General features: G+C 40.4%; 1 protein-coding gene across 3 annotated transcripts in view; it reads right to left on the reverse strand.

Moving 5' to 3' along the window:
• Nucleotides 1-16,026, reverse strand: part of slc4a5a (solute carrier family 4 member 5a) — a 43,448-nt gene extending 27,422 nt beyond the window's left edge. For 2 of the 3 annotated variants that reach the window (XM_019885297.1, XM_019885295.1), the window contains exons 1-7: nt 15,969-16,026; nt 14,544-14,756; nt 12,718-12,847; nt 11,387-11,547; nt 5,159-5,311; nt 4,672-4,782; nt 3,476-3,531 (exon numbers count right to left, since the gene is read on the reverse strand). In XM_019885297.1, the coding sequence (XP_019740856.1) occupies nt 3,476-3,531; nt 4,672-4,782; nt 5,159-5,311; nt 11,387-11,547; nt 12,718-12,847; nt 14,544-14,756; nt 15,969-16,026 (882 nt within the window). Of the gene's footprint in view, nt 1-3,475; nt 3,532-4,671; nt 4,783-5,158; nt 5,312-11,386; nt 11,548-12,717; nt 12,848-14,543; nt 14,760-15,968 lie in introns of all 3 variants that reach the window. The other variant, XM_019885296.1, reaches the window with a different exon arrangement.
• Nucleotides 16,027-16,306: the final 280 nt, after the last annotated feature.

Raw genomic sequence — 16,306 nt, forward strand, 5'->3', positions numbered from 1 at the left:
AAAGTACAACTTGGAATTACAACTTACAATGACACTTGCAATGACTACTTATAATAAGTAGTAGTGTGTAGAGAAATACAGATCTATAGATATAAATATTTAGTATATTATTATTATTATTATTATTATTATTATTATACTATAGTATACTATTGTAAAACATCGTATAGGGTTATCGGGAAGTGTTAGGTACATAAGTTTATTTACATTTTAGTTACAATTTATTTTTGTCAAATTCAGCCTGTTTAGTTCAGGGGTGTCAAACTGATTTTTGTCGCGGGCCACATTGTTGTGACCGTTTCCCTTGGAGGGCCGTTATGACCGTGAAAACATAAAGAAGTCAAGAATAATGGCTCATTCAACGATTATTTAAGTTAGTGTAATGAGGTTTTTTGGTCACAAGAAAATGCTGACAATATCTCGCTTATTTATTACATATGAGAAGTTGAAATTTTGGTCCAGATTTTAGTAATCATCGTAGAAGTTGACATGTTTGAATTGCTTTCGCGGGCCACATAAAATGATGTGGCGGGCCAGATCTGGCCCCAGGGCCTTGATTTTGATGCCTGCGATTTAGTTGTTCTTTTCACACGTTTGAAATAAAGAATCCATTCATCCATTCATTCCTTCAACCCCATCACATTAAGTCATTGCAAACACATGTACATTTATTGTTGTCATGTCAGTCAACCAGTGTGAATGGCACTTATTGTCAACGTCTGCGTTTCACATCCTTGCATCTGTCTGCGCATTTGTTAGGGGGCTTAAGACCCCATTGGTGTGAGCCCTGGGAATGAGTGTGTTGTGTGTGTGTGTGTGTGTGTGTGTGTGTGTGTGTGTGTGTGCAAATTTCCTCTATTGTCGGCTGTCACCTTCCGAGATTGATGGTACTGAAAGGCAGAGCTGCCTCTCACCACCCCGACGAAGCATCAATCGAACACATCCGTGAGATATTAGGTGGTAATCTCAACAATAATTCAAAGCGGCAAAGTGGAAAATGAATGCAACAGCGATATGCTTCCAGGCAGAAAATACATATTGTGACGTTGTAAAGGGGATGTGGGAACATTTATTTTGTCGTTGTGAATGATGAAAAGGTACAATTTAACTGCTCCGAGGAAATGTTCAACGACGAGCTTTATTTTATTTGTATTTTTTCAATGTCCAGTAACAGATCTACATTAGCCATACTTGCAATTGCCCCTCAAGATGGCGTTGGAATTCTTTCTAGGGACGGGCAAGTACCGATACCAGGTGTTGGTATTTGCGATGACGGCCGATACCGGTACTTCTGGTGGTCGTTTTGTAATCAGGAACTCAAGGCATGCATGACAGACAGAAGTCATGCAAATTAAGTTACATTATTAGATTATAGATCTCCTTCAAAAATATATCTGGATGAAATAAGATTGAGTAAATCCAACACACCATTTTTTTCAGTGTATAGACAAGCAATCATACACTCTCACAAGCATACCTCAGAACAATTCAGTGATCAGTCAAAACTGTCACGCATGCTTTTTGGAATGTGTGAGGAAACCGGAGTACCCGGAGAGAAAGTTGTGGAATGTAATCAAAGTTAGGTAAACTTTACTCAATTTACACATTTCATAACTTTTGAAAAAATATTCTCTACCTAAAATATGTGATTAAAATTTCCTCCATTACAGTAAGTGGTGGCAAATTGTTACCCGACATTTATTGGGCAGATTGTACGGGTGTTTAATACATATTGATATTGACAGGAAATATTGATTGATATGTGCATATTGATAGAAGGGTGTTTAAAATGTAGTTCCCGGACAGGAGAGCAAAAGGAAGCCCAAAGAGGAGATTTCTGATGTGGTAAGAGATTACACTATACGATGATAACGTGTGAAAGAAAAATACCAAAAGAATAAAGAGGAGACCTCGAAAGGCATGATTTGCAGTTGCCAGCCAACCTGAGAGGAAAAGGCCAAAAGAAAAGAAAAAAAGTCGAACGTCCAAAGCCCACTGCCCGCAAATTTGTAGGATTTGGAATCTGATGGCTTGGTTGCACTAAACTTGGGTCATTTCATCATGTGTCACATCACACGAGACCTCAGTAAACAGAAAAGGGGCCGATAATGTGTGTCCCGGAAGTTACAGACTTTGCTCATTTGCACTTGTTATTAGTAATGGATGCATGTAAAAGTATTACTGTTAGCGGTTCCTTTTACATTTTTTTCATGACAGGGGTTTGTGATTCGAAATGTTGGAATTTTCCTGGTAAAATATTCCAGGTGGTTTGTGCTCCACCATTTATTTCCATGTAAAAAAAAAACATCTGTGGCGATGAAAGTTTTTACAGTATGCATGCTTTTCTGCTGGCTCTCGACGAAGGCGGACGCTTTTCTGCTCAGCTCCTTCCTTCCCCACCCTCTCCTTGCTCGCCACTCAGTCTACGTGCTGTCTGTGTCTAACTTTTCCTAGCCTCCTATCGTACTTTCACCCTCAGAATAAACCATGGAATTGGTTGGCTGGTCCCTCGATGCAATCGACAAAATTTTCTCGACGAGAAGAGCAGGCAGTGGGGAGCCTACTTGCCCCTCGGGGACATTTGCTGCCGGATACGCCCTTGATCCATGGAGCAAGTGGAGAATGGTGTGCCTGTCAATACTGTCCGTTGAGGATGTGGAAGACATCTACATTATTGGCCTTCTGATAACAGGTATGCTGCTGTTTGGTGTTAGCAGTTTCCTGTTCTATCGCAAAATTCAACCGATGGGAGCAGCTTTATTGGACGTGAAGAAGCTGCCGGTCATTTTGGATGGTCTGGCGCGAATGTCCAATACACAGACTCAAGCGGTGACTGAGCTCAACCGCAATATGGACGCGGCTTTGGGGTGTCTCCGTACGATTGGCGACAACATGGTGAAGTTGGAATTCTCGCTTCGGAAAGTAAATGAGGATTTGGCTGATCGGCGCCAGTGAAGGAATACAGCCACGAACTCAAGGCCACCTGAAATTGTTGGCGGCCGTCCCAAGACAAAACAACGCAATCTGGACCCTTTCCCCTGGAAAGTACGCATGGAAACAAAAAAAAAAAAACATACATATATGGTTTATTTTAAATTATCATTTGCATTTGAGAAACAAACAGATTTAAATTTGAATCTCATCACGTTATGTCTTGTGTCTTGTTGTAACTGTCATATGCTTGATGTGCAGGGAATTTTTTTCTCCTAGACTTAAATTATCCTCAGAAGAGGATAGTTCGAGCATGGTTTTTTTATCCCCTCCTTCCCTTGTGTTTACTTTTCTCATCTAAGATCTCAGGGCGCTGTACTTACGGCGATTACCGACAGGCCCTTCGCACTGTATCCCATGTTCGTCTTTGTTTTTCATGTTTCTTGTGCAAAGCGTGCCTGTTAAGTCCAATTACCCCATGGGGATGAATAAAGTTTTCTGAATCTGAATCTGAATCTGAATTATAATTGTGTTGAAGACTTACTTGGTCTGTGCTGGGAGTATCTGCAATGTCGTTCATACTCCTACTCTGAGCGTGTCCTGCTGGGTGACAACAACAACTCCGATGAAACCTTATTCGTTAACTAAATATTCAGTTTCCTTTGAAGTCGAGTTTAGCAATGAGTGGACCATCTCCTGTTTGGGGATTAGATTGAACAAAAAGAAATCCATCCATCCATCATCATCTTTTCTAGCCCACTTCTACTGTAAAACATGTAATCACATCTGAAAATTCATAACGCTTAAAAAATTTGAATCAATCAAATGCTGCTGTCAAAGAATTGTTCTTTCTTTCTTTCTTAAATTTTGTGTTTACCCTTTAAGTATTTGTCGTAAACGTGAAGCCTGTTTATCAAGGGGATACATTCCTGAGACAATCCGTGGCATAGCAATACAATATTTTTACACTTCTGCCTCCCGCCCCATTTGACAAAATCAAACTGATCAAAACACATTTGAATTTATGAAAACATTCTTCCATAGCGTTTCCTTGTCGATAATTGGAGGTAGCATCCATTGGAGGAATCAAAATAAGAATACTGTGGCTTGCACAGTTCTCCAAAAATGTGTTTGTCACTCCTGCTTGAAGTTTATCGCAAAACTGACACATAAACAAACAAGAAACAAACACTGAATAATGAAATGACAAAATGTTCAACCAAACCATATACCGGTAATTTCATTTTACAAATGTCTGCTAGCTTACTATCCACAGAAGGGCTAATTGATTTAGCATAGAAAAAAAAGCTAACAATTGACATATTGACACTCACTGGGTAGCAACACACAAACACAGCTTTCAAAATACTCGCAGGCATTTATTACTGCTGCTCTATTATGTAAGGGAGCTTCTCTGTCTCTTCTTCTTGTCTTAAGTAATTAAGCTGCATCAACATCCAGCAAGTTGTGGCACAACTCGGTATTACACAGAACGCACACAACTCTCAATCCAATTGGTCCCTTAATGTGTGAGGAGTGTGGTTTGTTAAATGCCCACTTCTGTTATGAAATTGAATTGAATTACATTTGAACTTGCCTGCACATTGTAGAAACCCGCCTAAACAATATACATAAAAAAGATCGCTTCATTAAAAGTCTGAAATATAACGGCGATGTGGAAGATGAACCGCAATATAACGATAGTTCACTGTATAATATTTTGAAAACTTGGACACTCACGCAGGCGGCCATAGCTGCCAGACTGCTGCTTGATTCGAATGTCCTCTGTGGATCGATTGTAGTTGGCCACCGGCATCGGGCCAGGTGCCCCTCTCGGCCCCACTGGACGAGCTGACAATCAAGAGGCACAATCAAGCAAAAAGAAGAGGGCAGATGTTCAGCTCTACGGCACATCTAGCAGCTTACGCCCTAGATACCATGTGGAAAATTGATAACTAGGAAGTTATCATACACTAATAGATTCACTCGGGACATGTCTTCATTCGCAAATAGAGGAATCTTTGAATAATAATCAGAAGGTGTGACATTATTTACAACACGTAATAACTCAGAGGAGTAAGAACACAATTCTACATGCTTCATTTGTAATGCCTTGCCTAATATTAGAATGCAGAGCATTGAACAGATTTTTTTTTCTTTTGCTTGCATTTAATTCGCCGAGCAATGGGGCTTCGTTTTTCAGTCAAGCAGTAGCTGCAAAACTCACAGGTGGATGAACTAGACTTCCCAATGTCAGCTAGAGAGCGATGAATTGGCTTCTTGGTCTGGTGTCGATGTTTCCTCAACAGAACAAAAGTGATTTTCTCTCGCAGCTCAGGCATGATGATGCCTTCCTCTATCTGTCTCTCGATGATGTCATCTATAAAAACAGACACGACCGAATAATTAGGGCCTGATTTACCAAAAGGGTTTGCGTGTGCAAAAACAGGCATAAACTTTGTTCGCCGACGCAAACAAATGTGGAGGCTCGTCTATCACAAGATGATAAATGTGACATAAAAGTGGAAATTTAAGGCCACTTAAATTTAAATGAGTTTAAGTGACGATGTAGCTCGCCGTGTTACTGTCACACAGTTAGGCTAGATAGAAAAGTGTGGCTGTCCCTCCCCATACAGCCCCCCCCCCCCAAAAAAAAGCTAGCCACTAACCTTTGTATCTCACATGCGTTAAATTCCTTTTCAGCATAGATGAATGAATAACTGAATTAAATTTTGGTCTACTGAGAGCAGAGCTCAGAAGGTATAAAATTGCAAAATAAATCATGTTATCTTACTGAACCAGCTCCAACACTCTGTGCACACCCAGAATAAAAACCACTTTTGGTTAGATCAAGAGTTCAGGCCCAGAAGTGCAGAACCCAAAAAAATGTTGTCTTCTTCGTGGAATAAACATGCGCTTGACCACATTACTAAAGATGTACACATTAAAATGGTCTAAACTCAGTTCTCCTACTATTTCTCTCATATACGGCTCTATTTTCGTGGACGGCACATGAGAAAATGCTGGCGTAGCCTGATTTCCATGCAAGCGCAAGCCTCATTGCCTCTGTTTGGGAATTCACTAGACCAGGGGTGTCAAACTCATTTTTGTCGCAGGCCGCATTTCTGTTACCGTTTCCCTTGGAGTGCCGTCATGATTTCAAGCAGATAAAGAAGAACGGTCTATTCTACTCTTGTTGAAGTTACTGTCATAAGGGGTTTTCTAACAAGAAATATTATAAATATTATTATTTAGTACATCAAAGAATTTTTAATTTTTGGAAGAGATTTTAGCAAGCATCATGTAAGTCGACATGTTTGATTGGCTTTCGCGGGCCACAGAAAATGATGTGGCGGGCCAGATCTGGCCCCCGGGCCTTGACTTTGACACCTGTGCAGTAGACCATTCTTCGCCAAGCTGGGCGCTCCAACTCACTGAATCTGTGTCCTTTGACATGTGCCCGTCTATTAAACTATACGCCCGCTGGGATCCCGTATAAGTCCACTGCAGTAGGTAGATCGCTGGTCTAACGCCATTCTGCTGAAGTTGATCAATATCATTATAGTTTTTAAATAATCCCACTGGCTGGTCCGCAGCTGGGTAGGGACTTGGGGGTTGGGGGCTGGAGGTGGAAATAGATGTGGGTGGTGTGGAAAGATACATATTTAATTAGCCAGCTCATTCTGGATATAGTTTGATGTGTTTTTCACAAAATCAAGTGTATGTTTTCAGTTATTGACAGAAAAAGCTTGGGTGGTCAAAAATGTTGATTATGAGATTTTTTTCCAAACCCACTCTCCTTTTTTTTCAGCAGCCCAAAGGTAAAAAAATTAGTTGAAGTTCATGGAAATAAGTCAACAACGTGCATGGTAATGAAGTAAACTAGTCAGTTGACATCTCTTGAGATGTCAAACTACCTCCGATTTTTAAAAGGTTAAAATCTACCAGCTGTTGGAATTGGCTTTCCGGTGGTTTTCCAACATTAGCTGAAAGTTTAGGGTCAATATCTTTTTCCGAATGTACTGGGTATCAAGGACCATTGAGAGATGTATGTGGCAAAATTTGAAAGGCGCTTTTCTCAAAACTAGAGATTTCTACCTGCCAACATTAAAACTTTGGTGAAAACATAGAAATATAATGATGTAGGTGTTTACGTTGTCTTTTGCCACATCAGCCAACAGTCACGCACAGATTAATGCACCCCTTTTCCACACAGCGATAACATTATGCAAGACTGTCGTTGCACTTTATTTAAAGGGAAAAGAGAGGAACCGCTTCAAGTCGGCTATGTTCACCCCCACATCGGCGCAAATTGCCCTTATCAGGCACTTTGTGTATAGTGGCGACGGGGCGCTTCTGACCTTGACTCAGGACGTTTTGAATTGGAAGGGAGAATACTTTGAAGACCTCCTCAATTCCGCCAGAATGAATGACTGAATGAATGAACGAATGAATGAACGAATGAACGAATGAATGAATGAATGAATGAATGAATGGGAAACTTTTTGGAACAACCTGGTGGTAGTTGTTGGTAGAAAATCTGCCCCATAGTTCTGAAGTTTGGAATTTCATGTCCCCCGCTGTGCCGCCCCTGATTTCTCAAGACGGGGTCTACGAAACGACTTTACATGTTGTCTATGGTAAACACTTGCAGTGAGTGCTGCACATCAGTGGTTAGAACACATACTTTGAGTAAGTTACCGATGTTTTATTTTAACGGCTCACCATAATCTTCAATTTATGAATTACATCCCAAAAAATAATGAAGTGAGAAAAAAAAAATTACTTATGATTTGTTTTCCCAAGGTGCAACAGAGGGATTATAGAGCCACATGCAGTTCTCAGTTCTGGTACTCCTATTATGGAAAATTCTTTCCATCCATCCATGCATACAGCTGTACGTCCGTTCGTCTGTCTGTGTATACATACATTCGTCCATCCATAGATAAATACATATGCATGCGGGACATGGAACAATAAATTGCTTCCACAAAAAATGTAGGCATGCAATTCTAAATATATTACAAAGAAAGAAAAGAGATCTTCATTAATGGATCATCTCCCACGTAAATACATATAATATTCAGATGACATGAATAAGGTAATTATCATTCAATCATTTCTCATTATGTGAGCGGACTTTTCTTCACATTATGCGCATATTATTTTCATGAAGAGGAAAAAAGTACGTCTTGATTAATGCACCATGTGCCCAAATGACATGAATGAATTTAGTCAACATCTGTTCAAATTCTGTTCAAATCATTTGGCCGTTTTAGGCCAGGCATCTAACACTATGGTGATGTCATATGGATATACATTAACAGCCATGACATGCAAATCTCAATTCAGAGTCACTTGTAAGTGGTTCATGGGGAAATTGCGGTTTGGGAAGCTGAAATTATAAATGCTCATCGACGTTATATTGAGCTGCTCATCAATATATTGCTGACTACACACAGTACAACTGGGTCTGCAGCTTCTGTTTGACCCTGAGTGAGTTGTATTGTGCCAGTAACTGCACGTCAGCATGCCGTACTCTTAGACAGGATTGCATGGAATGTATGTCTTAATAAAATGCTTTCATTGCTTCGATGGCGTGTAGTGCAGCAGAGCAAATCAATTGGCTTTCCGAGTTGTTGGGGAAACGATAAATAAATGTCCCTGAACCCAAGAAAGCTTTATGGCATTGCCTGCACCACTCTACTCAACTGCCCTCCTCCTCCTCTCTCTGACTTTGCAGTGCCCTGTGCACAATACACAGCAATGTGACCTGGCCTGTGTACTTGGTATGCCATGTAATAGTGCAGAAAAGAAGGGCCAACATCCACAAGAAATTTGGAAGAGCACCATGTAGGTGTAGTGCTTCTCTCTAGTTCAGTGGTTCTTAACCTGGGGTTCGATCGAACCCCAGGTGTTCGGTGGATCGGTCTCAGGGGTTCGACGGAGCCTATGCCATGGAGGTTTTAAGAAATACCCGACTCAACATGTCAATGAGTTACGACACGCCCGCTTGGCCATCACTGGCTGCAGATGATCACATTACATTGCTTGTCCAATCAGTGCTGCGGGGAATTTAGTTCACTCAGTAGTCAATGTGTGACTGTCGTGATAGTACATCGTAAAATTAAAAAAACTTCTACTTATGTCTTGAAATCTTATTACTTTTCTCTAATAAATGCATTTTTTTATGTCTTTAATTTGTAAAAAGTCATATTTTTGTTTATCATGAATAAAGGGTTTGGTGAATGTGCATATGAACTGGCTGGGTTCGGTACCTCTAACAAGGTTAACAACCACTGATCTAGTTGTAAGCAAAAAAAACAAAATCACTGCATTGACTACTGTTGAGCTGTGTTTAGCTTTTAGTACAATACATTTAAATGGAATCTTTGAGACATGTTTGTCTTTAAACTTTATTTAGGTACAATTTTTATTAACTTTTCATGTGCATTACATTTTAAACAAATCATTATATACTTTATGTTCCCTTGTGTTCATGTTTAAACTGGATGCTGTTGCAATTGATATATATTCAATACTTTTTAAGAATTGAACCTTTTCAACACTTAAGATGACTATGCTTTTGTATTTTAATGCCGGTGATGATGGTGGTACTTGGGGACCACAGCATGGCTTTAAAAATGATATCAACTTGTGATGCAGCTTTGTGAAAATCACCTTCTTCTAGTGTAAAGTCTACAAATCATTATCATGAATAAATACAAATGAGAAAATAAATAAAATATCCTTAAAAATATCAAACCAACAATAAAAAAGTTGTTATTGAGTGGCCCTGATGCTTATAGGCATGTGTGTAACTGAGGAGCAAATCCAACGACAGGCTACAAGTTGGAAAAGAACAGCAATGAAACTCTCTGGCTGACAAAAAAAAAAGATTTCTAAATGTTTGGTTTTTGTTGTTATTATTCTATGATTTATTCAGTATGTCGTAAATTGTGCGATGCATTTCGCAAAGCTTCAGTTCTTCAGCTGAGCCTGCCTCACTGTCGAGGGGAAATCTAGCTCCCTTTAGGCTTAATTGCACCCATTTTTTTTTCATTGAGGAGAAAGCCTCAGTGCAGACAGTACAGTAGATCAACAGAGAGCTGAAGCCTGGCACACAGACAGTTTTGCCCCCTCTTGCCTCTGCATGTAGCCAGCCCAACTTTATATATTTGACATTTAAAGATAAAAAAAAAAAGCTTTATTGAAATAATTTTTCATCTCACAAACTCCAACACGAGGCCTCTGCCAAATTTTAAAAAATGGTCTGAAACCATCCATCCATTATCCGAACTGCTTATCCTCACGAAAATAACAAATCCTTGCATTCAAGAATATTTGAAACAGCTCTTGCTTTGGATATCAAAATAATATATTGTGCTTGTTGTCATAACGTGACTGATTGCTGTATATTTTCCGTGTTTAGTCGACAAAACCATTTATCAAAGAACTTTTATTTTTGAGTATTGGTGAGAAATGTGTCATTTTAATCTCTTTTATCATACCCAATAACTCTGAGCGCCTGGATTAAATGTCTCCCACTAATGCTTGACAACAGCCAACATAAAACGTGTTGTTTACTTTTGACAGAAGTGTTTTGTGCCGAGAAAATGTATTACTTTTCTAATCTGCTTATCCTCTCGAGGGTCACGGCCGTGCTGGAGCCTATCCTAGCTGTCTTCAAGTACACCCTGAACCGGTCGCCACCCACTTGCAGGGCACACATAGACAAACAACCATTTGTGCTCACACTCACACCTTGGGACAATTTAGAACAGTGGTTCTTAACCTTGTTAGAGGTACCAAACCCAACCAGTTCATATGCACATTCACCTAAACCTCCATTAGTGAAAAATAAAAATAAGATTTTTTTTTACAAATTCAAGACATAACAAAACACATTTATTAAAAACAGAAAAAAAGTAAACACAATGAGTATGAAGTATAATTTTTTTAATTGTGCACAAAATGAACCAGCCAGTGATGGCCAAGTGGGCATGTCATAACTAATTGATATGTTGAGTTGGGTGTGTCTTAACCTCCATGGCAGAGGCTCTGTCGAACCCCTGAGACTGATTCACTGAACCCCTCCCCTATGTATGGCGGCCCGGGGGTCAAGTGGTTAATGCGTCGACCTAACACTGTAGGGGTCGTGGGTTCGATCCCGGCTCCGGCTTTCCTGTGTGGAGTTTGCATGTTCTCCCGGGCCTGCGTGAGCTTTCTCCGGATTTCCTCCCACATTCCAAAAACATGCATGTCAGGTTAATGGAACACTCTAAATTGTCCCTAGGTGTGAGTGTGAGCGCGGATGGTTGTTCGTCTCTGTGTGCCCTGCGATTGGCTGGCAACCGGTTCTGGGATGGGCTCCAGCACCCCCCGCGACCCTTGTGTATATATATATATAAATAAAAGAGAGAGACTGATGTCTTGCAAGTAATGAAAAGCTCACCAACTATTTGGGGCAAAGAATAGCCATCCAGGTCCAACAGAATGGTTCCTGTTTGAAGACACGTCCGAAGCTCAAAAAGACTGTGCAAGGACAGCGTGGACACATGCGGTTTGCTCCACCTCTCGCCTCCCTCCTCTACTTTCTCTTCAAACTTGACCCATCTGTAACAAAATGTTGAAAACAATGAGACACAGCTGGCGGTGCAGATTTCAGGCTTTTGAATGTGGCGCACTGTGAAGGTGAAATAGAGTGAGCGATTCCTCAGCTGAGTTCTGAGGAAACTGAATACTGTGTGCTTTAGGCTGCCCCTTTGAAGAACTCTCCAGAGGTAAAATGTTATAAAAATGTTCTGTCTTTTGAGTGTTATCACCACTGAACAGCTATTTCTCCTGTAGTGTTTGATTTGAACTCAATTCAGCAAAATGAGTCCTCCAAAGACAAGGACACATTAAGTTGCACAGATTTTGTGATGTCTTCATTCATCGGGGGCGTAATAGTTCAGTGGTCGAGCAGTCGTCTCCCAACCCAGAGTTTGTGGGTTTGAACCCCTGCTCATGTGACCATGTCTTAGTGTCCTGGAGTAAGCTACTGCTTCTGATGCTGTGTCATCAGGAGCTGGATAAGCAGTGAATGTGAAGTGCTTTGAGCGCCTGGTAGGTGGAAAAGTGCAATACAAGTGAAAGCCTCAAAGCCAATAATTATTAAGAGCAATATTAACCAATTGATTTGGATTTGCCAATGATATGTAAATGTTATTGTATTTTTTAGAGTGGTTTGCACAGTTGCCTCATACTTGAGAGGTTCAGGGTTTCAAATCTTGGTTTAGGTCACACTGTGTGGAGCTTGGAAGTTTTCCCCATGCTTGCATGAGTTTTCTCTGGGTACTCCTGCATCCTTGCACATGTGAAAAACTTGCATGGTACATTAATTGAAGACTCTGGATTGCCTGCAGGTGTGAATGTGAGTGTAAATGGTTGTTTATTTACATAATCAATGTGATTGACGGTTTACCTCTTACACTTAAGTCAGCTGGGAAAGATTCCAGCTGAACCGCAACTCTAATGAGAACAAGCAGTATGGAAAATGGAGGAATGGATATTTCACACGTTAAAAAATGTCAAAAAAAAGTTGTTAGTGCAGAACACTGTGCAATCAGATGAAGTGTACAGTATCTCCAAGGACACAGCTTGCATCTGATTGCATATACAAACTACAAATCCCAATTCCAATGAATTGTATTCCATTTTACGCCATGTTGCGACTTCATTGCCACTGGGGTTTGTCTAATGATGCAGACTAAGTATGCAGCATTAATGAGCGACAGCATCCACCTTGCAGACTCCTTCCACTCCAGTTCATCCCCTTCACGCTGTAGAGTGTCCATTTCAGTGAAAAGTGTCGGCGTGGGAACGTCATCGTCCTCACTCAGGATGTAGCGTAGCCGCTCAGCTGCTGGTGACACTTGGTGGAAAACAAGACAGGCCAGGAAGAAAGACATTACTAAAATATAGTATTCAGCCCATGCTTGCATGGGTTTCCTTCCATAATGAAGAAATATTGATGTCATGTTAATTGAAGACTCAAAATTACGGTAGTGTAAATACGAGCATGTGAAGCTTCTTTGGGTACGTTTATAGGTATGCACCTTGTCGGTGACCAGCTTAACCAAAAATAGCGGGTATAGGCTTTAGCTCATGGCCCTAAAAGATAAATGGTAGAAAATGGAACGCACGGATGGATAATGAATGGGTCTTAATGAAAAAGTTCAGGCATATGCCAGAGGTGTCCAGTTTGGTACTGATCCAAACGGGATTGTTTGGCCTTGGAAGAGGAAAGAAGAAATCATTATAACCACTGTGACAAATCGCCACTGCTTCCTCCCTTTTTGCTGTTTGGCAGTCAACCACTGTCAATCAACAAGACGTTAATGACCACCTCAAAGATCGTTCTGTATTATAATCGGGTTCTATGTGTTTCTTTTACTGGAAATATCATCCATCCATCCATCCATTTTCCGATCCGCTTATCCTCACAAGGGTCACGGGGGGTGCTGGAGCCTATCCCAGCTGTCTTCGGGCAGTAGGTGGCGGTCACCCTGAACCGGTTGTCAGCCAATCGCAGGGCACACAGAGACGAACAACCATCCATGCTCACCCTCACACCTAGGGACAATTTAGAGTGTTCAATCAGCCTCCCATGCATGTTTTTGGAATGTGGGAGGAAACCGGAGTACCCGGAGAAAACCCCATACTTTCATTTCATAGTAAATTATGCAAACAGTAATGAAATGAAACAAATTTTTCATCAGTCTTAAATGCAGAAAACTAATCAATCAGCCGGTGTTAATTATTTTTTTCATCCGCCTTTCAAATCATGGCTCGTGTACAAATGGCAATGACTGCAGAACGAAAACACACGTGGGTTACAAATTACTGCAGCATTATGGATATTCAATCATGTGCCCTGGAACGTACAGTACAATCCAGTCAGTGTTGTATGGTATGGATGAGGACTAACATGATTTCACCATTGGTGCTACGGGATAACAAGCTTTCTGCGAACATATAGGCGGATGTAATTACTGTACACGTGCCTTCTAATGTCATCAGTGATCAATACAATTGATGTCCACTGCTGACAGCGGTGCTTATTCCACTTGTTATGTTATTTTTTTGGGAACCGGCAAGGCCAGTTACATATAAATACAGAAAATCAAGAATAGAAGTATGAAAAGTAAAAAATGGCTCACAAAATCAACAATTACCATGACCAAATTATGCCAACTGGGTGGCGAGTTTGCTTGAGAAACCCAAGTAAAAAAAAAAAGGTAGGTTACAAAAACTGGTCCTGCACTGGACTTTGAAAACACGATCATAGACATGGTGTGAAATAATGCTGCACTAATATGACCAAAAAAAACAAACAAAAAAAGTGTGTGTGTGTGTGTGTGTGTGTGTGTGTGTGAGTGTGTGTGTGTATTTGCGTGTGCGCATGTGTGTATGCTTTTTGATGCCTAATATGGAGCTGCTAGCCACAGCTACATGAGTCTGTGTGTCACGTGCACTGGAGTCCACTGCCAAACACACACACACACACACACAGGCACACACAAACAGTTTACCAACTGAGTTGATAGTAGTGCTCGTCTCTAACTTACTTGTGCGGTTTATGTCTTGGAGACTCGGGTCTTGCGAATCCATGAGTCCTTCCTCCATGTCTATGTCTCTATACTGGTCAGGCTCGTGTTGTCTGTGGTGGCTGTAGCGTCTGTCTCTGTCCGTGTTGCTGTTGTCATGACTAGAACGCCTTCGCCTGCGCTTACGCCGATACCCTCGAGGAACCGGTACACCAATGTAGATGGACTGATGATCTGCTGGCAAAGATGATCCGAAGACACGTTAAATATATGCCACATCTGAAACAATATTTGAAACAATTAGCCGTCAACCTCTTACAGTATGTAGGATACATACCGGTCGGTACGCACTAAGGAAACAACCAGTCATCCTGCACCTCCTTTGGGCCTGAGACAAAATTTGATTATATTGGCCTCTAATTCTGCCAATAATATTGATTAGTGATCATTCATTGTTGAATTTCCTCTTGAGGGGTTAGAATGAATATAATAATTTAAAACAACAACAACAACAAAATACACTCTAAAATTGGACTGGGGTTTGACTTACATACTTTTCCAAGTAATAAAGCCCCACAAATGCAATACTTAATGTCACCCACCGGGGGTGTCCAACTCAGGTCCTCGAGGACTGCGAACATGCATGTTTTAGATGTTACCCTCCTCCAACACACCTGATTGAAATGATCGGCTTATCAGCAAGCTCTGCAGAAGCTTGATCATGACCCTATTTGTTTGAATCGGATGCGGAGGAGGAAGGATAGTGGCCCTCAATGTCCGAATTCGGACACCTCTGTAGGCCTACTAAAAGTAATATAAGTAACATAAACCAGTATACAATGTATTTACTGTAAATTGGTTTTGGTTTTAAAAACTGCAACAGCAGTTTTCTCAATAATTTGTCATGCAACAACAACAATAAAGTGCAACCACAAATAAAATCGAGTAGCTATAAAATAAATGATAAAATAAAATAAAAGTGCCAAGCAGACACTTAATGATCGATTGAAACAGAAGTTTGACTCAAGTCTTGAAATGATGTAAAAAAAAAGAAAAAATACTTGATTAGAACATACTGTACATTAGAAATCAGCCACCACCGCCGCCCGTCATCATGTACGGTACTACGTCTCTCACAGGAGAAAATATTTTCATCCAGTTTATAACGAGTCCCATTTCAATATGGCTTCTCGTGATAGACATTGGCTTAAAAAACTGAATATAATGATATCATAGTCAATGTTGACTTTTTCAATAATATTGGCAGATGAGATTTTTCACTCCACTTTTTACTCAGTGGAGCATTTTCTCAAGTGTTAAACCACTGAATGAATTACACATCGCATACATCAGTTTACCTGTTCATCTAAAATTTCTAACTGCATAATTTATTGAGAAACACAACCTGTGTTTATTCTGAGAGGGCTCGAAAAATATTTCACTCACCTTCTTGCTCCTCATAACGTAGGTGTGAGACCCCCATCCCTCTTTCTCCGTGCTCCATCCTAGTAATGACAACAAAGGGTGATAAGTTAAGAATAAAACTCATGCATGTTTTAAAACTGTTCTTTTTTCAAGTTGTTATTTTATATTTGCAGTGGTTATGGATTCAGGTATACTGTATTTGGTTTGGTGAAAATGTTTTGGCTGACTTTTCACATTTCTGACTTCATGTTGTAATGCGCAGACATTTTTCACATTTACTTTTTTGCACAATTTTGATGGACTGTATTTTCCGATGAAAGTTTAACTCGAAAATCTCATAGTTGTTTTTCTGGTATGGA

The sequence above is a fragment of the Hippocampus comes genome, unplaced genomic scaffold (genome assembly GCF_001891065.2).
Source record: "Hippocampus comes isolate QL1 unplaced genomic scaffold, H_comes_QL1_v1.1 scaffold45, whole genome shotgun sequence".
NCBI classification, from domain to species: domain Eukaryota; kingdom Metazoa; phylum Chordata; class Actinopteri; order Syngnathiformes; family Syngnathidae; genus Hippocampus; species Hippocampus comes.